At 37.4% G+C, this 27950-nt stretch overlaps 1 protein-coding gene across 11 annotated transcripts in view; it reads left to right on the forward strand.

The window, feature by feature from the left end:
* Nucleotides 1–27950, forward strand: part of mbnl2 (muscleblind-like splicing regulator 2) — an 81901-nt gene that overhangs the window by 22720 nt on the left and 31231 nt on the right. For all 11 annotated transcript variants that reach the window (XM_081362508.1, XM_081362502.1, XM_081362504.1 and 8 more), the window contains exon 2: nt 2499–3187. In XM_081362508.1, the coding sequence (XP_081218634.1) occupies nt 3014–3187 (174 nt within the window). In that variant the 5' untranslated portion in view covers nt 2499–3013. The remainder of the gene's footprint in view (nt 1–2498; nt 3188–27950) is intronic.

Genomic DNA, 27950 nt, shown 5'->3' on the forward strand with positions numbered 1-27950 from the left:
AAATGAAAATGGCTTCACCATCACAACCGGTTGTACACGACGCTCCGTCTTCTTTCAAATCGAAAGTGTGGGTAAATTTCGGTTTTCATCAAAAAGCGAATAGTATATTCCCAAATGAATTTTGGTTGATGACCTTGCAGTCATGTAGGCTACACATTTTTGTTTATTTTTCTCACTTTGATTGAAGCTCTAAGTTACTCTTATTTATATGATTATTCTCAGGTTTATGTTACTCTATTGTATTTAAATAATTTAGAGTTCTGTGCTGGGAGCTCACCATTCATGTGAGAGTTCTCCTATTCAGAGAATTATTACGTCCTGTTCCTGTAATGAGGTCCGGTGTCCTGAGTGTTCAAGGACAAAGTTTTTGCACTTCAGTTAATGTGTAGAAGATAATGTTCACAGAATTAAATGTGACATTTGAAGTGAGTTGAGCTAATTTTTTGTAATGCCTTTGAATAATATGGGGGGCATGAATCGCAATATATCGCAGAATCGAATCGCAATACTTGTTAAGAATCTCAATAATATTGAACCGTGGCCCAAATATCGCAATACTATCGAATCGTCACATTTTTGCCAATTCCCACCCCTAATGCGCAGTCCTTTCAGTTTCGGTTATCAATATGATCAAGTTCATCTCATGTTCTCTCGATCGAGTTGAGTAGAAAATAAATAAACCACCTATTTCATTCTGATCAAGCTCAGTCTGATCGATTAAGGTGTTTGCATGAAGGCTTTGTAGTCAATACGATGATTAATGGATTATTTGGGTTACATGTGCCAGTGACAAATGCTGTAATGTAGATTGAAATATCGGAAATGTGTTTAAAAATCCTATCACCATTATTGAAAAAAATTCTACCGCAATATATATTGATATTGAATTATTGTCCAGCCCTACTTTCTATTGTTTTGTCTGTCTGTCTCTGTCGCCTTAGTTGGGGACATTTAATTTAATATTCAACAATATTATTGATCTGCCTGCATTGACACCATTATACAAGAACTGAACTGAGCTGGACGATGACATCACTTTTTCTCCAGAGCGACTATATATATAAATGAGCTAAATTAATAACTTTTTTTTACAACAAAAATGAACCATCACTGAACTTCCTTAAGCTGGACTGTGACGCTGTTTTCTTCTAGACTCAAACTTTGTTGCATTATTTTCTCGTTATCTCTGTAAAGCTGCTTTGAAACACTCTATTGTCAAAAGCGCTGTGTAAATGAAGGTGACTATCCTTCGTTCCTCCGTGTTTAATGCGAGCTGGTGGAGGTGTTGTGGCACTCGGCGCTGGCGGGATGGCGTCTGGAATATGCATCTGTGTCAGTCCTGTTCTGGCATTGAATGTCTGCCAGGAATATTGCGCCGCTGCATGTTTTCTATTGGCTGAAGTCTCTGGCGTTCCTCAACAGGTTAGGCCGTCTTAAAGGGTTCAGGAAGGGTGGTTTTCCTTTTCCTTTAGACACTGTGCTTAATCAATATAGCTGTTTTTTTCCATGCGTGCTTTGATGCGACGTTTGATATTACACTGATTTGCTTCTAGCTTTAGTTCATGCTTGAGATGTTTCTCATTTGTTAGTCTGTTTGGATAAAAGCCTCGGTTAAATGATTAAATGTAAATATAATCCTGGAATGGCCCATGATTAGATAACACCAGTGCTTCAATTTCCAGAATAACACCCGTCTGTTATTCCTTTTAGGTGGATATCTATCTATCTATCTATCTATCTATCTATCTATCTATCTATCTATCTATCTATCTATCTATCTATCTATCTATCTATCTATCTATCTATCTATCTATCTATCTATCTATCTATCTATCTATCTATCTATCTATCTGGTGGATATTATCTATCTATTTATCTATCTATCTATCTATCTATCTATCTATCTATCTATCTATCTATCTATCTATCTATCTATCTATCTATCTATCTATCTATCTATCTATCTATCTATCTATCATCTATCTATCATCTATCTATATATCTATTAGGTGGATATTATCTATCTATCTATCTATCTATCTATCTATCTATCTATCTATCTATCTATCTATCTATCTATCTATCTATCTATCTATCTATCTATCAGGTGGATATTATCTATCTATCTATCTATCTATCTATCTATCTATCTATCTATCTATCTATCTATCTATCTATCTATCAGGTGGATATTATCTATCTATCTATCTATCTATCTATCTATCTATCTATCTATCTATCTATCTATCTATCTATCATCTATCTATCTATCTATCTATTAGGTGGATATTATCTATCTATCTATCTATCTTGAAATATAAAATATCTCTATATTACTTTGTTTACTATTTAGACCCTAGTAAATGCTACATAAACAAATGAGAGGTGTAAAGTAACAGTGAAATGAAGAAAATGCAATGTTGTACCACCTATAAATGGTCATATTCTATTGGCCTTGTTTCTTCTTTCCCAAATCAAATCTTGGCCTTCTTTTCCAGATCCCGGACAGAAGAAAGTGCCTTTTCTGACGTGGTTCCTACTTGAAGCTGCTCTCCGCCCCCATCCTACACTGGCTTGGCCTCCGAAAAGATCTCAATTCCTCAGACTTGCCAAAGCACAAGGAACCAACACGCTCTTTCCATTCACGGACCATTATTAGATATTGTTAGCCATTGCCTTCAGGCAGAGTTTTCCACAACCGTCGGCCTCAAGACCATTCGGAGACCTGGAGCATGTTCTTATTGTCGCTCCAGTGTTGTGCACCTGGGACTAAATGACTGATGAACGACTCGACAGAGATTGACAGCTTCACTGAGAGCGGCCATCTCCCATGCGACAGCCAACGGGGGTCTGAATGTGACATCTCTATTTAAAGGGCCTCGCCAACAAACTGAGACAAACCTCAAAACCACAACAACAACAACACACACAAATACGTTCGCAGACTATTCAAACCCAAGTCAACAATCTACTGACGCCATAGAGCCTGCAGGTTCTCGACACAACTTTTGCTATGGCTTTAAACATCGCGTCGATACGAGACACGAAATGGCTGACTCTCGAGGTGTGCCGGCAGTTTCAGAGAGGGACGTGCTCGCGCAGCGATGAGGAATGCAAGTTCGCGCACCCGCCCAAGAGCTGCCAGGTGGAGAACGGACGGGTGATCGCCTGCTTCGACTCGCTGAAGGTAAGATCTTACAGCTTATCCTAGGGGTTTTTCCCCCATTGTTTTAATATTAGTTAGTGTAACATTATAATACCATGAATATTTTTACAAATCCAATCAAAACTAACTTAAGCAGAACAATAACTTTATTCTAGAGCTGCTATAAAGCCAAAACAATCTCTTTTACTTTAATTTCCTATTATCACTGTAAAGCCGCTTTGGAACAATCTACATTGTTAAAAGCGCTAGGCTATATAAATGAAGATGACTTGACTTGACTTGACTTTAGTTTGGTTTCTTTAAATAAATTTTTTTCAATATTTGACATTTGAGGCTTAATGCTATAGAAAAGCAATGAAAGTTTTTTCCGGAGGAGTTTTTAGCTGGTTTGTTTTGATATAACAATATGGCATGCAGTCGCTTCAAATGCAGTCGCTTCAAACAATAAAGCTGTTCAAAACATCATCCAATGTAAAATGTGATAATCGTAATTAATAATCGCAATTACAATTTCAAGGGCGTAATCGACAATTATGATTTTTTTGTCATAATCGTGCAGCCCTTCTCGGATTCATTCTGAATGTAATTTTTTTTGTGGAAAGACTCATTTATAATTCAAATATTGGATCAGCAAAAAAATTGCTGATCCAATGCAGCTCACATGCATGAATGTCGGGGTCGGGAGGAGGGGTGTGTCTGAACTAGTTGATGCATGAAATCAGTACCTTGATAAATGTATTTAAATGTTTTTAAATACATATTACATTTGATTTTTTTTCCCAGCAGCTTTAAAAATACAAAATAGTATTTTGGTTTTCAAATACGCATTTCAAATACATGTATCTGAAATACTTCACATCCCTGTCACAGGCGTGCATTTATAAGCATTTCCCTTCTGGCAAAAACATGGAGACTTAAAATTCTAGAAAATATGGTAATTGCGATTCTTCTGCATGCATCTGTAGACTATATGTGTGACAATTGTAGCTAGTTATCGCCTTCACTGTGCGTTCACAGGTGTGTATATCGATGGATTGGAACTTAAGTTCACTTTAGGCCTATTCGGACGGGATTAACTTTATAAGGGTAGATGGAGTAATGTAATTTTACCACAGGACGTCTGTAATATTAATGGCCAATTCGCACGGGATAAAATATCTCAGTAAACTAGCAGAAGTGGGAGAGTAACTCGATTTACGCACTGCCGTCACTCCTGTCATCATGTGTGTGTTACGCTGCTTCCTGATATCACGTGCGTAAACACATATAATCTATATTTATATATATAAAACAGTTATGTCCGGTTGAACGATGTATTAATTAACTTCAGATTGGATTGTGTTGGTAATAGGCACTTACCTAACGCTAAAAGATGCTTTCGATCCTCTTTCTGATCTGAATGGTGTGTGTAAAACACTTGAGTTTTGCCACAGACTCGTCCCAGCGACTAGAACGCAACTTAACGCTTATTCAAGCATCTCCATACTTGGAAAAACCGTGGGAAACTACTTTTAAACACGAAATGCCGAAATATTTACGTACATATTTACAGCGGGTCTATTCGCATGGGATTAGCATCACCTGAGGTCATTTTTCCGGACCTTTTTACTGAAGGTAAAAGTCGCCGTAATCTTTACTGACATTGTCCGTGATGATCACTGAGATGCACATTCGGACGGGACTAAAATCACTGAGAAGCTCTGGTAATTATTACTCTACCCCATCTCTCCATGTCACACTAGTCCCGTCCGAATAGGGCTTTAGTGTGCACAAACACCATTTTTTGACTGTGATCAGTTTCTAGGCAATTATTATTATGCAAATGAGGCACGGGAACTTGCTGCACCCGGTAATCGATCGAGTGAACGTCAACACATTTTTTGAGGACACTTTTTGTGTTGTTGGCAAATAGCTTGTCTTAGTGCAGCACTCTCAAATTAGAGTGCATGTGTCAGCTCTGCCACACTGCATACTGCACACTTCAAATAAAGCTGACCTATAGAGAGCGAAAGGGCAGCGCTGCGTTCTCATCCAGCCAGTTTTATATCTTTCCATCTAACGTTACCATGCCACGTCCGTCAGATACGGCCTGGCAGTGTGTTTCGGTGAATGCCCGCGCTGTTTTTAGATCCACGACCATGTGCCAAACAAATGCAGTGAGCAATAATTAAAGTGTCAGATTTTAGCTCATGCTTTTTTGTTGAGGGTGAAATTTTATGTTAAAATACATTCTCTTAAACAAGTGTATTGTTTATTGACTACTATTAGTATGGGTCCCAACAATGTAACATTGAGCCTCCCAGGCGCCATCTAAACGCCAAGAGCGGCCCTCTCAGATCTGTCAATCACTTTCCAGCTCAACCTATAGTGAGAGTTTGGGGGCGTGGCTACAGTAGTAGGCGGAGCCAGAGTGTGTTTACATGTGCTTTACATTCAGCCTGGGGTACAAGAGACACAATTCTCTGCATTTAGACCTTCAAAGATTAAACATGTACACGTCAAAGCGAAGAGAGCATTGCGATGAAACGCACTACAATGCACGCTTCAGTGCCATATAGCATCCTCATGCTCATGCACCCGACAAATGTACAGTTCATAATGTTTATTCACCGCTAATGATTATTCACATCAATTCTATAAAAATGTGAATTATTTTGATGGTGCACATGGTTGAAGAGTGACTGTAACATGAACACAGCTGGGTTAGATGTGTCGCCGACGACACGCCCGGTTTAATATGGTTAAAGTTGTCGTATTTTTATTGTGATTTTGTCATTTTCATTATTATTTTTTTCTTTAAATATATCTATATTTTTCAATACATTTTTATTTCAGTTTTAGCTATTTTAGTACATTAGTGATTTTAGTACAAGTTGAAATGAGAAATACCGCCTTAACAGCTCGCTGAAATAATAATAAAAAACTTTAATATTTGTGAACATATATATATTTGGTTTTAGTTTAATGTATTAACCCTGTCTTGAACACCCTAGCAGCACTTTTTTAAAAATGATAAATAATGTAGTGATGACTGTTATTAATAATAAAGTGAATTATTTATTTGATCATATTCTTCCATAGTGTTCACAAACTGATCTTTCTGTTTAATCTGGGCCACGTAATGTTTCCCGACACAGATGGCCATGAGCCAAGCAATGCATGTTTTAATGCAGTGAACACACAGCGCCGGTGACATTGACAAATGCGCAGTAAAACTGGAGCAGCTCCATATCTCTCACAGGAATAATAGACTTAAGATGATGCTTACCTTCATGTGCGCTGCAGTCCCGCCCTTCAAAAACAATCGTCAACAGCTCACACACACTCGGCTGTTTATCTCGCAAATTAGGCAAGGTCACTATGTAGGTCAGTGTGAGAGGATAGTGTTACCAGGCATGTGGGCGATGATGAGCTCGCTTTCTTCCTATAGAGGTTGTGTAAAGATGGATGTTTTTGAAAGCAGAGTTTCATCGCAGGCCTAAAGCTGATATGCGACCGTTTAAAAGGATTTACTGAAGTACCGTATTGTTTTTTTCTATGTGCATTTTAAATTAGCCAAAGCTTCTGCAATCATATTAACCCGTGGTCATGCATGCTCAGACGTTCAGTGCGCAGGGCAAAAGTTTAATGTATTTTGGCAACATCAGCCTGTGCTGCTCTTCTTCGAGCTGTCTCTCCTCTGTTATTCAGAGGCGAGGTTTACTGGTGTCAAATATCTGGTGAATTACTATAATTTGCCATCGACTTGCGGTCTGTTATGGCAGTTCAGGTCTGTCGGAGATGACGGCTACCTAATGTGTTAACAACTGCCTCCAGTTAACACAATCGACCAGACCGTTTTGCACATCACAGGGCATTCTGGGGGCTTCAGTGTGGTGCGTCATGTGATTCATGTCACAGGTTTAAGACCAAACCAAACCTCCACCCTAAATGGCTAAATCCACTTCATGATCTTCTCTGAGCAAGTAGACGTATAGATTCTCAAAAAAAATGTCAAAATAAAAAATTTAATATTTATATAAAATATATCTAAGCTTTACTTTTTTTGACATTTTTAATAATAATCTTTTATAATTTATTTTTGTATTTTTGTTCATTAATTAATAGCATATATAGAATATTCACAGTATTTTTGGAGGATATTTTTACTGGAGATATAATAGAAAACAACAATAACTTTGATGTTGAATTTTCTCGGTCATTTATTTTCTCAAAACATGCCATTGGATGTTTATAATATGAGAGTGTCCGTGACAGTATATTTGTTTATATTTAGTTTAATGTATATTTTAACAATGGCTTAGATTCATATTTCAGTAGCACACAATTGCATAAGAGTTAGTGTTTCAATGAATCAGTTCAATTTGTTAATTTTTTTACTGATTCAAGTAGGGCTGGGTACCGAACGTCGATACTTTTATGGTATCGAAAAAAATATTTAGATCCTATGAGTATCGAAAAATTCTTTATTTTTCGGTGCCACATTTCGGTTCCAAAAGCATCTGAGCACGCAAGCTTATCTGTCCTCTCTGTAGCCTATATTGACAAAGAGCGGAGCTCCGACCCACACACACACGGAGAGGTGCGGACGGATCAAACTGTTGCAGTTTTGTTGAAGTCACAGAGAGTCACGATTGGTCTCAAGTGTGGTAACATTTTTTTTAAAACTTCACGCAGACAGCGTTTGCTGCGATATGAGCCGAAAGCGGTCACGGTGCTGTTGACGTTACACTTCCTCTTCGACTACTAGACAAGCAGCCACAATGGTGGTTTCTCTGCCCTGATGACCGACTGACTGACGGACAGGCAGTCATTTTATTAATGTTTGGCGACGTCTACATTAATCCGGATACATTTGAAAATGGCGTTTTCATTTATATACGCTCTCCGTCCACACTAGCGTTTTCGGACGTTTCAGTGTGGATGAAAAACTTTTGAGAAACGTCAAATTTACCTTACAGCGCATGCCTAAAACCTAAGTTATCGCGCAATTCTTCTGACAGGATAATTTTATTTAGTAAAATATCTCACCATTCACTGATGCGGTCCAGGTCGCACGCAGTCACCATGTTGGTCTAAAACGCAACTGCTCTCATGTATTGCCGCAGGACAGCATGTGAGTAGCCTAAATTCTGTCATCTTTGCAGGACTCTGATATGAAGAGTGTGCAATGTAGAATATTTTAATACCGTATAAGTTAGCAACAGTGTAAAAGTTAATAGCACAAAACAGGCACAATACTGGTATAATGGTAGGCCTACAATATGCGTCACATAATGGTTTTTAGTGTGGACGGAAGGCCAAAACGGAGAGAAAAATATATGATTTTTATATTTATAATAAATCTATAATTATATATATATATATATATATATATATATATATATATATATATATATATATATATATATATATATATATATATATAATAAAATATATAATTTTCAAACAAAAACGTAGGCTATTATGGCCTTACTGAGTGAGCAGTTTTACCAGAATTTTTTTTTATTTTGATAACTGTTTTGATTCACAATTAAGGTGGAAAATAAAAGCTTTGTGTTTAATGTATTTTTGTTGATGTTGAAATGAATTTTAAAACATATTATGGCTATGGTATCGAAAAAAGTATCGTTAGGAATCGGTATCGAAACTGAGGTATAGAAATTGGCACCGGATCGAAAGATTCTGAACGATACCCAGCCCTAGATTCAAGTCTCTGATTCATTTTTTCATGAATTGATTCAGATCTCTGATTCATTTGTTTGAATCAAATCTCCCAAATAGCATTAAGTGGTCCACGTTTTTTTTAATTAAAATGGTTTGTCATTTTTTTTAAATCTTTTTATTACATACTGTGTATTGTTATATTGGTGAATATAAATCAAAATAATTAAATAATTAATTCATTATTAATCTTCCTTCCTTAATGAAAAACACTGTGGAAAACATTACTTTTTTTTTTTTTTACTAGATTTTTACTCTTTGCTTTAAACAGTTTTAGATCAAATGCATAAATATTGCAATATATATTTAATATCAATCTCTGATAAATCGCCCATCCCTATTAATTGAAAACTTATAGATATACTACAGTATAAGACAAACTGCCCCAAACCCGGCCCAGAATCCATTCATTTATTGGCATCTGACCTCTGACCTCTAGCACTGAGATATTCGGTGAATTGCTGTATTAATGCAGTCAGGAGAACACAGGGGCCCATTGAGCGGGTGTCTTTGGCCCCTGGGAGTCGACGGTCATCAGATTCTCTCGCTGGAGCCGGGACTCGAGGTGCTGCGGAGACTCGTGAGCTCCTCTGACTGCATTGACCTTGCGAAGATGCACAAAAGCCCGAGTTGTTTTCCAATCAGCCATGTGCTCTGCATTAACAGATAATGAATCTGGTCAGTGGGCTCATTTGTAACACTCACTGTTTCATTGTGACGCCTTCCTGCCGACCTCAGCGTTCGAGATTCTGCTGCTTTTCTTTTTAAAATGCAGGTGTGTGTTGCATTGTGCTGTGTGTGTGTGTGTGTGTGTGTGTGTGTGTGTGTGTGTGTGTGTGTGTGTCCTGCTTGGACCAGAACAAAGAGATCCAGCCGAGAGTCCTCTGGTACTGACTACGTTTTCCATTTTTATAGACAATGCAGCGCAGCAGATTTCCTGCTCGACCGCAGCATGACTTCATATTCAAGGCCGTGATATTTAAAGGAGGCCGGCGAATCAGTGCTGGGAAGTAACTTGTTATGCTCGTAACTTTGCGACTTTTTCAGTAACGAGTTACATCAGTGTTTTTTCCCCCACACTGCATTACGCCTGGTTCAGATTACAATTTTTTTTGTTACGATAGTCACTGCGTGAAATTACGCGATTTTGACTCCTAAAATCTTGTCGTGTTGTGGACAAGAAACATGTCAGACTACACACGTTGGTTTCCGACCATTAATCGTGTGCCATCTCACACACACACACACACACACATAAACACACACACACACACACACACACACACACACACACACACACAAGCGCTCAATCACTCACTCACTCACACACACACTCACTCATTCGCACTCACTCTCACTCACTCACTGACTCATTCACTCACTCTCACACTCTCACACTCACTCTCACACTCACTCACACTCACTCGCACACTCACTCACACTCACTCACTCACTCACTCACTCACTCTCACTTGCACACTCACTCACTCACTCTCATACTCACTCACTCACTCACTCACTCACTCACTCACTCACTCGCACACTCACTCGCACACTCACTCACTCACTCTCACACTCACTCACTCACTATCTCACTCACTCTCTCACTCACTCACTCACTCACTCACTCACTCTCACACTCACTCACTCACTCACTCACTCACTCACTCACTCACTCTCACTCGCACACTCACTCACTCCCTCGCTCGCTCACTCTCACTCGCACGCTCACTCACTCTCACTCACACACTCACTCACTCTCACACTCACTCACTCACTCGCACACTCACTCACTCCCTCGCTCGCTCACTCTCACTCGCACGCTCACTCACTCTCACTCACACACTCACTCACTCACTCGCACACTCACTCACTCTCACACTCACTCACTCACTATCTCACTCACTCTCACACTCACTCACTCACTCACTCACTCGCACACTCACTCACTCCCTCGCTCGCTCACTCTCACTCGCACGCTCACTCACTCTCACTCACTCACTCACTCACTCTCACACACTCACTCACACACTCACTCGCACTCACTCACTCTCACTCACACACTCACTCGCACACTCACTCGCACACTCACTCACTCTCACTCACTCTCACTCACTCACTCAATCGCACACTCACTCGCTCACTCACTCACTCTCTCTCTCACTCACTCACTCACTCTCACTCACTCACTTACTCACTCTCACTCACTCTCACTCACTCACTCTCACTCACTCACTCTCACTTGCACACTCACTCACTCACTATCTCACTCACTCGCACACTCACTCACTCTCACTCGCTCACTCACTCGCACACTCACTCGCACACTCACTCACTCGCACACTCACTCACTCACTCTCACACTCACTCACTATCTCACTCACTCTCACACTCACTCACTCACTCACTCTCACTCGCACACTCACTCCCTCGCTCGCTCACTCACTCTCACTCGCACACTCACTCACTCTCACTCACACACTCTCACACACTCACTCGCACACTCACTCGCACTCACTCACTCTCACTCACACACTCACTCGCACACTCACTCACTCACTCACTCACTCACTCACTCACTCACTCAATCGCACACTCACTCACTCTCATTTACACACTCACTCACTCGCACACTCACTCACACTCACTCACTCACTCACTCACTTACTTAATCGCACACTCACTCACTCACTCTCACTCATTTCATACTGTTCATTTCACTGATTCGTTTTGTTCATATTCCCAGAAATCCCTGCACTAAAACCCTATAGTAAGTACATGTAGTTGCTTAATATTACTCAGTACTTAAATATATGATTACACTGTAACAGTGACACATTAAAATAAAGCCCAACCATGGATTCTTATCTTTATTGCAAATGACAGATTCCCATTAGTTTCCCAATACTGTACCCAACTAGCATGCATTTGTCCCGTCTAACCTAGTTACTCAGAAGCCGGTTGAACCGCAGCTGTTGGACACTATTGACAGAGAGGCCGGAAGCGGAGCTGAAATGTGGGGGATGGAAAAGAGACGTTCCCGTTTCCTACATATACAAATGCCAGAGTCATGTGATGGTGTGCCTGACACTGAATAGCTCGTTGTTGTTGTTGTTTCTCGAGTGGTGTGTGTGTGTGTGTGTGCACCGGTTGCATCCGTCAGTCCAGGCACAGTGTCCTAATAACAGCTCACATGTCAGCTAAACACTCGACGCGTCTCCAAACCCAGTCAACAAGAGTCAGCCGTTTCCTCTGTTTTTACTGTTGCGTGATCTATTGATTTTGTTCAAAAGATTTCTAAATATATTTTGTATTTATCTCTTGTCGCTTTATCATATTTTGCAGCAATCTCAGAAATCTTTTTTGACTAAATTAAGATAAACAACAAATTACAACTCGTTCTATCCTGGTGTGACAAAATTACAAGTGATAAATCTCATACATGATCATTTCTGAGTTTAAAATAATAATAATTGTGTTATGAAGAACTTCTACTTTACTTTTACTTCAATTTTTAATTATGTGATTTAACTACTAACTACTACATTACATATTTATCTATACAGCTTGTATTAGCAATATGCATATGTGCTATTATTTTTTGTTTATTTAGTGTAATATATTAATTTCTAATGTGAAATTAAATAATACATAATGTGTATTATATAAATTAATTATTTATATTTCCATATGTAATAATACTTACATTAATTTATCCTGTTGTTTTAATAGATACGGATTAAATAATACATTAAAATAAATTATAATAATAGTGAATTCAATTAATTATTAGTAAATAATAATAAACATTTAAAATCGTATTAATTCAGTGTAGTTAGTTGCTTTTCTTTTAATAATTTGCTGTGTAGCTTTTCATTTTATATATTACATTTTTGTAATACACATTCATTTATACAGCTTACATTATCATTATGGCTCACTTATATAATAATTTAGTATATAATTAATATATAATTATTTGCTTAGCTTTATAAATTAATGTTTATATTTAATGTTATTTTTTATCTAATTAAGTTTGGCTTGTTTTTTTTTACAGGTTTCAAATATAAAATCTAACTTTTTATTTATTTAGCATACTCATTTATAATATAAAATGTAACAATAAATAATAATAATATATGAGTATTATATTCGTTTATATTTAATGCTATTTAAACTTGCCTTTAAATAAATAATAGTAAATTAAAATGTATTCTAATAATAAATAATCTTAAATAGTAGATATTTCTTAATGATTCGTAGTGTTAACTACTAGTTAGATTCGCTGTATTTCAACTATTTAGAGTCCATTTTGAGATGGATTGGTTTCATAGACTCTCTCAACTCGAATGAGACGAACTTGCTGCACGTTTGTTTTTGTCAGTGCGATCTACCAAAGCGAGCCGCACCCTCGCCAGAGCAAACATGCGGGGGAATGTGTTCGCTCGGCAGGGTGTCAATCCCCCAGGTCATTCACAAAACAATGAAATGCTGACTTGAGCTTAACGTCGGGCCGCTGCTGGGGAGTGACTTTGATGAATTCTCATTCCTGACCGGGGCCTCCGACATGTCGGCCTGCATTTGGTCCATGTGACTTCACTTTTACCCTGCCGTGGGGGTGCAGCGGCTCCGACATCAGTGCAGAATCTGCTCAGACTCGTGACTCCTGAACATGGAGAGGTCTGAGCTTCTCCTGCGCTACCGTTCGTGTCTTGATGTCAGCTGGAGCTGGTTAGCGTTAGCGCTGCGTGTTGCTCTCACTGTCAGCTGCTGCTGGTTAATGCTGCAGTGCACCTGCGTGTGTGTGTGTGTGTGTGTGTGTTCACGCTTGCTTCACAAATGTGTTTCTTTCACATACCTATCCGGGGATCTGTAATGGAATATTGGGATATTAGAAACAGACCTTGGAGAGGCTCTTGGCTACTGTGTCAACATTCTTTCAAGTGGTTACAGGACGGTTTCTAAAAACACACCACCTTGTTTGCTTGCCGCATGCACTTGATTTTTTTTTTTTTTTTGTCAAACATGCTTTAGATGAGATTCCAGACAGCAAAATGAGAATTTTAAACTAAATTACAAAGTTATTTAGGATTGAGTCTAAATTATTTTCTGTGACAATAAACATTATGCAATAAACGCTGTTGCTAGCGATCAACTGGAACATTCTGTAAAGAGTCAAACGGTTTTCCTGGAAAACAAACATCCCTTTCATCCAGCGAACAATCCAAGGAGTTTTCTTCCAAGAGCAGATGGTTAGATTAACATGGTTAGATTCCAACAAACAAGGCTATTTGTAAATTCCCTGGACAAATGTGCAGTTTGGGGTCAAAAGTTATATTACAAATGATGCAAAACAATATTTCTTTGAGAAGTTAAATTGGATAAGACAATGTAATTGGAAAGACTAACAACTAAGAGATGTATGTAAAGCAGAATTGACTTTTATCGCTTCTGTTTATTTACATTTAAAAAAAACACAATTCAAAATTACCAAAGAACTTATGAGCAAAATCAGATCAGATCAAAATGGTCAGATTTTATATTACTTGCCCAACCACAAAACATTATTTATTACCTGTTAAACCAATAATTTACCAGTTAAAGCATCATAAATGTGCATTATGTGGTCAAAAGTTTTCAGTTTGCCAATAATGCAGATCAAAATGCATAAAAAAATGTAATTGGAGAGATGTGATAAAACTAGTAGATGTCCAAAAGCGTGCAATTATTTGCTTGGCTTTATAAATTAATTTATATTTAATGTTATTTTTTATTCAATTAAGTTTGGCTTGTTTTAAGATTAAGAAGCGCAACGACTTCAAATTCACTTTTGAATCACTTCTATTAGTTATTGACGTAAAAGAAAAAGAAAAACTCTATACAAAAGAGGATTTGATTTTTTGAAGGCTCTTGATTTGATTTTGATCCAATGACAGATTAAAACCGTCGGGTTTTATATTACTTGAAAGACGTCGAAACATTTTTACCAGTGAAAGCAGCATAAATGTGCAGTATGGGGTCACAACACAAGTTATCAGTTTGCCAACAATGCAAGACAAGAAGTTACATTTAATAAATGTAATTGGAGAGACTGTTAAAAACTACTAATAGATGTAGTTTCGAAACATAACGAGGATTTGACTTTTGAATTACCTCTATTTGTAATTGACATTAAAAACTCAACTCAAGACGACCAAGAGCAATCTTCCCGAAGGCTCTTGTAATGGTTTCTATCCGACAGCAGATTAAATCCATCATCATTTGTAATACTAGCGCGACCTCAGAACATTACAGTAATTTCCTAGCATATCCAAACCACACTGAGCAAAACACATCCCACCCAATCAAAACTGCAATCACCATTGATTTCCCACTGTATCCCTTTCCGTAATGAGGCGTAGAGCAGGAAAACAGGCCATGTAGATCCGAACGCTCCAGTCGTGGATCCGATCCCATTGCGTGGTTCCCTTGGAGAAGGTTTCCACCGCCAGAGACCAGGAGAGATAGACCGGGAAGCCTCAGCTGGTGTTAGGAGGCCAATATGCTTTAATGAGACGAGAGGCTTTGAAATCAGAAGCCTCGTATAATTAGGCTGTAACCTTTAAGTTACTGTTGGACTCACAATTGGAGGGCCGCTTTGTGAATACCGTTTAGCCGACGTGAGTGGCGGTTTTCCAGCTTATGATCCATCGATGTTGCATTGTTGTTTAGACTCTGAGGTCAGCATATTTAGCTCATTAGTGATCAGTAATTTGTGCTGCTTGCTTTTATTCACTTATGGTTGGGGCTTTTCAGAATGATTTACATCTCATGAGAGATAAACACACTGGTTAACAAAATCTGACTTGGTTCAGTAAGCAACCTAGAAACTAGAAGTAGAACAATAATTGGTTTGATCATTTTTTTTAATACTTTTAAACTTTAATAACTCATTTACATTGATTTTAATAAAACTGGTTAAAAAAAAATCTAACAAACTTGCTTAGTTCAGTAAATAACCACCTAGTAACTAGACATGGACTGATTAATATATACTGATGAAGGTCTTGATTTGGTGTGTAGCACCTGACAATGATATTCACTGGGAAAGTAACATTTAATGTTTATTTTTGTTGTTGTAAATAAATACTCAAATTTGTTAAATGCTAATTATTTTAACAACAGCTATTCATTGTCAGTTTTGAAACGTATAACGTAACTGAACATCCTTAGAACAAAGATGAAAATAAATTTGTGATAACTATCTATTTTGCATGTGCAAACACTGTATGTAAAAATGTGGTTATGTAGTTTAATGCAGAGCTTTTGGCTTTAGCACACAAACAATGTGCTCAGACTTCAAGCTTTGATTGCAGGATTGATGGTTCAATATGTTTCACGCTTGTATGGCGGTTGTTTTATGATGTCATAACTGAAGGCTTCATGATTGGCTAGTTTGTAAGCCACAGATATCTGTCGGATGCAATGTTTCGAGCTTGACGTGGCTGAGAAATGTCTCCGTCTCTAGGAAAGCAAAGCCTAGCTGGGAAAACAACCCCTGTCACCTGAACGCCCATGTGAGAGATGCCTTGAAGTGTTTCTGAGACTTCAGCTATCGGTCCTGGGCGTACGAGCCGAGCGCGGACATATATCGATTGTTTATTTCACACAACATTATTGGCTGTCAGCCTAAGATCCCTGTTCTGTCTCTTCCAAATCAGTTTCATCTGACAGAAAAACAAATGTGCTATAATTAGTGTTCTGGGAGGACTTCAAAATCAAAGCAAATATGCAAAATACTGTTGGATTCGCTTGGAATAAAAGATCTAGAAATGAGCCTTTGCTTAAAAACAAGCTTGTTGTTTAACGGACGCTCGGTTCATTCACTTTACTGGAGTCATGAAGATTTATTAGGAACGCAGATGCGTTTCAGAAATAGCACAGAGCACTTTCTCCCAGTGATCTCAGTGGTCTTAGATGTATTGAAGATGTTTGCTTTTAACAGATTTTCAAGAAACACTAGAAAAGAAGGCTGCTGCTGCTACTGTTTATTATTATAATATTTTGTGTACGATTGATTGTTCAAATAATTGACAAATGTGTCAAATCAAAAGTATGCATAGAAAGATTAATAAATGCTGTTCTTCTGGACTTTAGTCATTAAAGAATCTGGAAAAATATCATGGTTTCCACAAAAATATGAAGCTGCAAAACATAAAAACATGTTTCTCGAGCTGCAAATCATCATATTAGAATGATTTCTGAAAGATCATGTGACACTGAAGACTGGAGTAACACTTAAAAAGTGTCTGTGGAGTTTAATTGTGAACAAACACGTTTACATGTTTACATTCATTCTTAAGGTCTAACAAATTTGTGGAAAGCATTTCCTTCCCCATTAATGATAAATTAAGATATTTATAATATTTATGGTCATATCGTCCCCAGCCCAAAATATACATGTAAAAGCATTTCAAATAATTATCTAAAAAAGTTCCTAATAAGTGAGAACGTTATGGTAACATGTTACAATAAGGTTCATTAGTTAACTACCTTAGTTAACATGAACTAAGAATGAACAATACTTCTTCAGCATTTGTTAATCTTAGTTAATATTAATTTCAACATTTACTAATACGTTATTAAAATCAAAGGTTGTATTTGTTAACATTAGTTAATGCACTGTGAACTAACATGAACAAACAATGACCTGCTGTATTTTTATTAACTAACATTAACAAAGATGAATAAATACTGTAACAAATGTTTTACTCATTGTTAGTTCATGTTAGTTAATACATTAGCTAATGTTAACGAACAAACCTCATTGTAAAGCGTTACCAATGTTATTTAAACTACATTCATCATGTATTAAAACATGTTCTCATTCTAATGTTGACAGCGACTTTGCTCACTAGGTTTTGGACCAGAGCTATAGAAGATGAATAGATATTACAATTTAAACAAACAGACAGTAATGTTATTTAAATCTCATTCATAATGCAGTAAATATCTTCTTATCCGCTTCTGATTGCACGTGCCCTGAAAGCAGTCCGTAACCGGCGTATCACATTACATCGCCCAATAAACAGGGCGAAACGAGATGTGACTGCATCCATAGAGAATAGGTGCGTGTAGCAGAGCGTCCCGTCCCTCAGTCTGTCTGCCGCTGGAGGTCGTGGCCCGCCGAGGTTAAGACGCAGCCGGGGTTTGGCAGAGTTCACGGATGAAAGTCAGATCGGCTGTGGCCAATTTCACACCCAGCAGATGCCAACGCCACTGAACTGGCACGACAGGTGGGGGATGCTAATTGGCAGTGTGTGTATACGGTTACAGAGGGGTCGGGACTGACGCAGAGCTGTCAGCGTGAAGAAGAGGGGGAGCAGGTGGGCCTCAACTTGTTTATTTTGGGATTACGTGTGCCGTTTTAAAATCCCCCTGTAGTCAATAATTGTAGCCTTAAAACTCATCTTTGATCACCAAAATTACATATTTAAATGTTTTTCAAACATGCTTTAAAATAGTTTGAATGTAACTCTACACTAGAGATGGGTGGGGGGATGGTGGCATTGTTTAAAATGTAAAAACAAAACATTTCTTTACTTCGCTTATAAAAAGCTGGTGTGGCACTGTGCATTTTACTTTCACTTTTAAATTAGCGTCAATTCACCCGTTGCATGGAGTTTGATTGACAGTCAATCTGACCAATCATAATCCACCATTTTTGTCCGAAAGCAGTCGGGAGAGTTAGAAGATTAACGTCGGTGGATTTGAACTTGAAAAACTGTGTGTACTGATTTTTACTGTTGTAGATTTTGAGAAGTGTCTGGTTTTACCAGTTTTCATAATGTAGAGCGCGTGTTAATTTATCACATAAATAGCCTATAATTAGGGATGCAACGATACCATTTTTTCAGAACCGATCCGATCCGATACCAAAAATTCTGAGTATCGGCCGATACCAGCGCAGTTTTTTTTTTAATCAAGTAGAATTTCTATAACTCTGTGTTGAACTGATAATAAGAACTGAAAAAAATAAATACAACAACAAAAAATATATGATCATAATCTGACATAAATGCTATTATAAACTAGATTAGTGTATAATTCAGCAGTAAAATTTAGTCTAGAAAAATCACGAGTGCACAATAATTGTATAAAATCTGAACATTTTGTAAAAAAAAAAAAAAAAAAAAAAAACCTTTAGTGGGGAACAAATTAGAGACAATAAGTGTAACACTAAATCTGGTAAAGCTTTACACATTGCTCTTTGTATTGTTGTAAAATACATTCATGAAAAACAAGATAAAAATCAAAAATAGCAATTATTTTATATCCTACAATAAAATTAAGACATTTTTTAAATGTATAGCACAGCTGTTTAATGAGGTAGCAACATAATAGATAGGACAGAACAACGGCTATTGATAATCTTTCATTGCGTCCCTGTATAGGGTATATGTCGAACGTCGCATGACGAAACCGGAAACCTGGTCTCATCGCATCCGCTTGTCATAGAAAGTGTTAACAGCCGTATGAACTGATGCCGATATCTATGGAATTTTAAGGTAATTAGCTAACCTACCTATCTCACTTTGTTATTAGCTTTTTATTCTATTTAAATATCTAAACGTTAGTGTGAAGTTTTTTTTTTTTTTTTTACTTTTAAATATCGATCTTCACATGCGAGGGACATTGGTTATGATCATCTTTGCTCGCTCCTTTTAAGTTATCTTGAGTAAAACAGTAAAAAAATGCATGAAGCACATACAAAAGACCTGAACCGGAAGCGATGCGTTCTGTTTTCCGGTTTCGTAATGCGGCGTTCGACATATACCCTATTATGATATGAAAGGCTCCAATACAGTGCGGCACAGACACAGCGCTTATGCGCATCCCGAGTGCAGAATGATGCGCTTGAAGCAACATGATTCACAGCGCGCAGCGCGTCGAGTCTGCATTGGAAAGTTTAAAGCACAAAGAAAATACAAATTGATGCGTAGTGTATTATACAGTATCTATCTATGCAATAGTCTATTCAGCATTTTCTTTTAACAGTTTTAAATTTCAGTTACTGTGCGCGTGAAGAACAAATAGTGCTCTGACTTTACTGCAGTGTTGTGATCTAACAGACACCCGGTAGAAAGTAACATGATTAAGGTACAGCAATAAAGTCCAGCAAGATAAAGTTGTTTTATGCGAAACCATAGACCTTTATCTATAGATCAAGTATAATAATAGTAACATTGAATCATCTTGGAGAGAGTTTCATCGTGTTAACTGTCGTAACCGAACGTGACGCGCTGTTTGAGTGCTGAATGAAGAATGATTGACAGCCGGAGCTGAGGTAAACGTTTACCTTGAATTTAACAACTTAAATATTAATTTATATCTCACATTATACTATATAATGGCTTCAGAACACTTATAATATTGTGCACGAAAACGTATGGTGCTTTATAATGTTTGTGTGCCTTTTGTGGGGCTTAACAATAACACTGAATAGTATACGCACAATATCGGATTTGGATCGGCCTCATCTGACCGATACCCGATCCGGCAAAAATGGCAGTATCGGAGCCGATACCGATACTGAGTATCGGATCGGTGCATCCCTACCTATAATACATCAGTATAAGTTTATATACAAAACAGGATAAGATTGACTAAATATGATGAAATTAACAATATCCAACAGTGATTACGCTATTCTAAAACATGGCCATCATGGTAAAATCACTATAATTTATGGCCTCAATCGGCTTTTTGATTTTGTAAGTCAACGATAAAAGCAATATGATAAAACATCAATGTTCAGATGAATTCTTCTTTCTAGAGGAGTTGTTTAATCTAATTATATATATTAAGAAAGCGTAACTGACGTAATAATCAGAATAAGCAATTCCTCTATCTAGTAATATTCTTTGTAGTCAAACTGAAGGATGTTTACTCAGCGCATTAATATACAATGCACATCAGATCGAAGTTATTTCTTATTTTGATTTGTTTGAGAAACGTCCCGCTCTGTTTTCCCATTTCTCCATGTTTCTTCGTAAATTTTGAATATATTATTTATCATATGAATATCAATAATATTGTAAATATCGAATATTGAAACAGGAAAATAATGAATAATGAAATAATGATGAAAGAAAATAGTGTCATTGTTCAGCTAAAGTCAGTTCAGTGTTGATTCAGTTTTGTTCAATAATAAAAATCATCAAATATTAAATTAGTTATTAGTGCATTAATAGACAGTGCACATCAGAACGAAGTTCCGCTCTGTTTTCCCATTTCTCCATGTTTCTTCATAAATTTTGAATATCAATATTTATCATATGAATATCAATAATATCGAATATTTAAGCTAATGATTCAGTGATGTAAACAGGGTTCAATCCTGCTGTAAAGCGGCTCTTGAAAGAAAACAGTGTCATTGCTCAGCTGAAGTCAGTTCAGTGTTAATTCAGTTTCGTTCAATAATACAAAAATCATCAAATATGAAATGAGGTCAATTAAAGCAGCTCTGTAGAAAACCGTCATGCCACCGTCCAGTTCTCCGACAGTCGAATCAGAAACATTGCTGAATATCATGTGTCCCCAGAGGCGACGATATCAAGGTGACAGTCTCAGTCGAGGGACCAGTTCTCCTCTGGCCAAATCAATCAACACACTGTGCAAATACTATCCTATCTGTTGTTTCACATATATATGTATATGATCAGATGTGGTCTGGCATTGATATCTGAGCGAGAGTGAAGGGAACGTGTGCTCTTGAAACGCATGAGTCACACTGATGCGCCTCTGTCATTTACAGACACTTCAGTCGCGTTAAGAGACTCCCGTCGGCCTCGCTCGGTCCTCGTGATGCCGGGACTCGTCGACGAGCACAGGAGAGTGTGGCGATGAAGGCCATGAAATGTCAGGAGACACGTGGTGTATTCATGCTGACGCGTTTGCTGTTGTTCTAGTCAAGGGCTCTGTTTGTCAGGCATAAAAGCATCGAGCAGAAACGTGTGGGATGGGTTCGTGATGAATGCATTAATTTTGTCATGATTTATTCATCTTTACGTCGTTCCAAACCCATGTGACTTTCTTGCTCTCGTAGAACACAAAAGGAGAGACCGTGCAATGTACATGCTGCTCTTTCCCACGCTAACTAAAACAATTATATATTCTGTATTTAAATGATTTAATAAAATAAATGATAATAAATAAGAAAAAAAATATATTATTATTAAGTAAATATTCAAACATTGTTAGTTTTTGACTTAGTTAATCAGAGTGGACTGCAGTGAAGTGGGACACTCGACACGCGCGACTCATTTACATTGGCAAAATAAGTGTTGTAGATTGTCATTGGAACGGTCTCGCTTCATCTGTGACAGATTGGCAGCTCTGACACACACCCATGATCAAAACACATCATGTGCATCACAGATCTTCTCACCCAGGCTCGTCATGATCGAAGCTCTGGTCATCTCAATGATGTCTTAATTGAGAGATCATGTGAAGATATTTTTCCAAGACTGTCAAAATTAACACGTTAACGGATGCATTTATTTTTTTCAGTTTAATGTATATTTCCTTCCTGTTAGAACAAATGTTTTAAATAACTGTCTTTATGTTGTTTTTCTGCAATAATTTTGAGATTAACTGTGAAATTATAAGAATATGAAAATATATTAAAGGGTTAGTTCACCCAAAAATGAAAATTCTGTCAGTAATTACTCTCCCTCATGTTGTTCCAACCCCGCAAGACCTTCGTTTATCTTCGGAACACAAATTAAGATATTTTTTATTAAATCTGAGTGCTGTTTTTTATTAAATCTGAGACAGCTCTCAGATTTAATCAAAAATATCTTAATTTGTGTTCCGAAGATGAACGAAGGTCTTACGGGGTTGGAACAACATGAGGGAGAGTAATTACTGACAGAATTTTCATTTTTGGGTGAACTAACCCTTTAAAAACTTCAATGTTAGGTGCGATTTATCGCGATTAATTACAGAAAAATGCTCAATTAATTAGTTTTTATTTATTTATTTATTTATTTTTTTATCGATTGATAGCACTAATCTTTATGTTTCCCCCTTACCTGCATCAGCAAAATATTAGCAAACCGGTACCAAAGTATGCTTGTTACATTTAATTACTAAATGTTACAATAATCATTTACTGAATTTTATCATCACGGGAAATGACGCGCATGAAATGTGAATCATTGTCCATCGTTTTGCGAGCAACTGGTGATAAAGAAAAATGCTGTGTCACCTTGAGTCAGTGCATCACTACTGAATGACTGCGCTTTTGCAGAGTGTGTGTATGCATGTGTGTATAAGAGAGTTTATTTGTGTGTTAAAGTGAGAATGTGTGTGGTGGATTATTGCGGCTCCTCAGGGTGGGCGTCACATCTCAGCACTTCACAGATGATCAGATTTACAGTGCTGGATCAGGCATGCTGGAGCAGACGGCCTCCTCTGTGCCCTAGAGACACCAACACACACTCGTTCACTCATTCATGCCTGCGGTCTTTTATCGGTTCATAATATTTTAAGTTTGTTTGCGTATTAATGCATTTGTGTATTCATGCATTGTGAATTTTTGAATTAATGTTTTTGTTGTGCATTAATTCATTTGTTGATTTCATTTATTTGTTCATTAAAATCATTATTATGAATAGACAACTAAACAAAATAACGTAATTTATAGAGGTTCTGACAAAATTGTCTATTTAAAACACACAACATAAAAAAAATTTATTGAATGAATGATTCAATGACTCACTCATGAAGACTTCCCTTGTTTCTTTGCTGGATGAATCAGTGTTTTTGAACAAATCTTTTGAACGAATGATTCAATTATAAATTAATTTTTAGCCGTCATTTGTTGCCACTCACTGGTGTAATGATGTAATTAATACAATCTTCATTTGAAGCATCAAGTTACTTTCAAAAGGTGATTTGCTCTATTTTAATCACTACAGTAGACATCAGTGTTTATATCTGAACTATGAACTTTTATCCCAGTACTTCTGTGATAATTTGAATGATTTTAACACAGAAATAATGATACTGTGTTGTTGAAAAGACTGTTCGTGAATACCTATACATGACAACTGCTCTCTCAAATGTTTAATAGACACTTAAATTGTCATTCAGGTCATTCGTGTATAGGCCTGTCGCGATAGTCGATAAGTCGATTAATCGCACGATAAAAAAAATGAGCTCGATAATTTTTCCGGCCGCGATAATTCCATTTGCATGCTTGTTTGTTTTCCTCGTCTCTCTCTCTCTACCAAAGAGACTGGATGACCACTCTCGGTTCTTTAGCGTAGGAGGAGTGAACCCTCTTGTTGTCAGTTGCATGGTCTTTGTGTGGGGAGGCGGCGGCGCGGCACTTGTCAGTCACATGGTCTTTGTGTGGGAAAGGCGGGACTGTTTGCGGCTACTGCCGGGAGAGAGAGAAGACGCTAGTTGTGAGTTGCGACAGCGAGCCCGATCACATGAAAATGCATATCTATACCACGAATGTTATTTCTCGTGCCATTTATACGCCAAAAATAGTTTTTGCGTGCATATGATACGCTCTTTATGGCGTGTAATACGCACGCACTCCTCACCCCTAATCCTAACCAAGTATTTTCAGTGCGTAGCATACACACGCAATAAAGTGCGTCTCCGTCTTCCCGACAGTACACAATCACTTGACAAAGTAACAGGAGGACAAAGTAACAGTGCAAAATTGTGCGATATGGCTTGTTGAGGCTTTTTTTTATTTGTTTACAAAGGTCCTAACTGTCAGTTTTGCCTGTTATGGAATGTATCACCATTTAATAATGTCTAAAGCCTAATGTTTAATATTTTTTGAAGTGCAATTTTGTTTCATTTTATATATTAACAGACATTTATTTTGTTAACAGACACTAAGAGTCCATTGCTTTCATTGTTTTTGGTTGTTTTGTTCATTTTTTTGGATATTTAAAATGTTTTCCGTTTTCAATGTTTAATATTCTTTAGAAATAAAAGTTTATAGATCGTTGAAAAGGTGTACCTGCATTATTATGCCATTATAATTATATTAAATGAAAATGGTCTCAGAACGACAATATTATCGTTTATCGCGATAATTTCTTGGACAATTTATCGTCCAGCAAAATTTGTTATCGTGACAGGCCTATTCGTGTATCAGCTCTAGTATTTATGCATTCACAGGGCCTGAATTTCATTTTGGAAAATGGGGGGGAAATCCCCCCTTAGGTGATTCTTATGGGGGGGAATTTTTAATTTGAGGGGGGAGTTTAGACTTTTTTTTTAATTACATTTATCTCGCCTAAATGTATGCTTAGCCTACTCATTGCATTTTTACAATGGGGTCATTTTGTTCTTAAGAATTTACACAACTCAAGGAAGCTTGATTTCAATCTTTGAATTAAATTGAAAAAAGTAGCACAAATAAATACAATAGAATAAAGATATCAATAAAGAGAAATAAAGAGAAAAGTTTTTGCTTAGGTCTAAAACTAGTAGGCTATTCAGAAATACTACAGAGACTGAATAAAGTAGCCTAATCAAATGTAAAATAACACTGGGTAGTATTTTAGTCCTGACTAAATTAAATTCATAGGCTATTAATCCTGATTCCTTAAAATGAAAGCTATGTTTTGTTGTTTTGACAACAATATTAAATGACAGACACATATGGCTGCTGTCCCTTTAAGAGCTAGTGCACGGATCCTGTTTTCATTATACGGTCACGTGCGATTTATGCTTATTTAAGACATAACCGACTGTGTTTAGATTAGAGGATACTCTCCAAGACCGAAATTGACATCATTTTCTTATGTTTTTGACTGTTAAAGCGATTTATAATCCACGAAAAATAACTTTTGTTACCCGCGAGCTGTTTGTGAGGCTGCTTTACTCTATGTATGTGTGCAGAGAAAAAAGCATCTCTCAGACAGCGCGCAAGTACCGAAGAGTTTAAAATCGCGTGACTGTTTAAACTGGTGAGACTTGAAAAGACGTGCAAATGGTAAACTTTAGTTACTCGTAATGCAATGCTGGCCCGATCGACTCCCGAAACGCGAGAGTGTATTTCCGCCGCCTGCAGCGCGCTTAACGATTGCCTTGTGTAACCCATTTTGAGAGACGCGAGATAGAAGACGCAGCGCCGCTGAATCACTCACGCTGTTTGTGAAATTGCGTCTCGCAGACAGTTTTAAAATGACTGATTTGATTTTCCATCTGCGTGGATTAATTTACTAATACAACCTGAACCTACATGCTAAAGTGAATCAATGTTTGCGGGAATTTCCCGCATTATAAATGGGAGACCTGCGGGAATGATAAAAAATATGCGCAATACCCGCAATCCCGCACCGAAATTCAAGCCCTGATTCAATCATTTTTTTCATGCTTTCACTATTTTATAAACTAATTTAATCGTTCATTTCGTCATGCATTCATTAATTTGTTCATTAAATTGTTAATTCATGCATTCATTCATTCATGCATCGCTCATTTACATAGTATGTAAACATGCTCAGAATATTTAAATGTACTGATTAAAAATATTTTTGTTAATATATAACTAAACATGATAAAGCTTAACTCAATTTACTGTAAGGTTCATTTTAGGTCGAGGCCTGGAAACAAAGATCACCTTTTGCACGGCAAAATTAATATAATGCTGCTTTAACAACCAATATTGTGGCTGGAAAAGGTTGTTTTGTTGTGTTAGAGTTCATTGACTTCAATTATATTGCAGAGAGTGGCCATTTGTTCAAAGAAGAAGAAAAACAAATCTAGGTTTTGAATGACATGGCAAGAATTCTCACTTTCAGTTTAATCAGAGCTATTATTGTGCACTCGCTCTGGCTCAACACAAGGTTGGCTGTCATCATCACAGTGTTTTTCCAGACCTTGAGAACTTCAGCTTGTGGTTTGATGCATCAGCACAACTAAAAACAAACACAGAGAGTGTGCTAAGCGAGTTAAGATCATTCTTTTGTTACTCTTTTATTCTTTGTGCACCAGCCGCCTCGCATTTTCACTGCAACTCCTACACACTCCATGAGGGCGTCCATGTTGAATCAGTGCACCTGGTTAAAGCGTATAGAAATGAATGTGAAATCTGAGGAGCTTTCGGTGAGCGTGTGCCAGTGTTCATGACGTGCTCAGGCACTGATAGATATACGTGTGTGTGTGTGTGTGTGTGTGTGTGTGTGTGTGTGTGTGTGTGTGTGTGTGTGTGTGTGCTGGGATGTCCCTGCAGATGACAGGTTATGTGAGAATAGGCGTTTTAATGAGAGTCTCTCTCAGGCTTAGGTGAGCGGGATCTAGTCTTTCTTGCGCATTACTCTCAGACACGTCAGAGCCGTCTGTGGGATTATTGCTGCAGAGAGTCCAATGCATGCGTAATTACCAGCAGGAGAAACGGCTTTAAATGCATTTCAGGCATGTTCACATGATGTCATAATCTGCTCATTATACTGCTTCATTTATTACACTCAAGTCATAAATATATTTGCAAGTGCAAAGACATAGTTGCAGAATTTTTCACTTGCATCAAAAACTTACAGCAAAAATAATATAGTTTGCACTCTAAATTGAGATGAGAAAAAGAGATAATAAATATACATTTGGGTACACACACACACACACACACACACACACACACACACACACACACACACACACACACACACACACATTTTCATATTCACATTCACAGTGTTTCCTTGAAATAATTGTTACAGGATTGTATTGTTCAGTGTGTAGCTACACTCATTATTTTCTCTATTAAGAGCTGCTTCATGCATTAAATGTGTAAAATGAAACTACTTTGTTTTGCAAACTGCACTGCAGACTTATATATATATATATATATATTAGATAGATGTAAGATTTACGTACTCATGTGTGCGTTAGTAACGTTAACTAAACCAGCGTCAGGCAGTATTTCCCCATAAGTCTCTCTCACCTCATTATTTGTAATTGCCTTTTCCGCTACAGTGAAACTCACTTTGGGGAAGCGGTGATCTGGAAGAAGCTGATCCCTGCATTGAGTCTAATAAACTCT

This window comes from Scardinius erythrophthalmus (genome assembly GCF_964197995.2).
Source record: "Scardinius erythrophthalmus genome assembly, chromosome: 3".
NCBI classification, from domain to species: Eukaryota; Metazoa; Chordata; class Actinopteri; order Cypriniformes; family Leuciscidae; genus Scardinius; species Scardinius erythrophthalmus.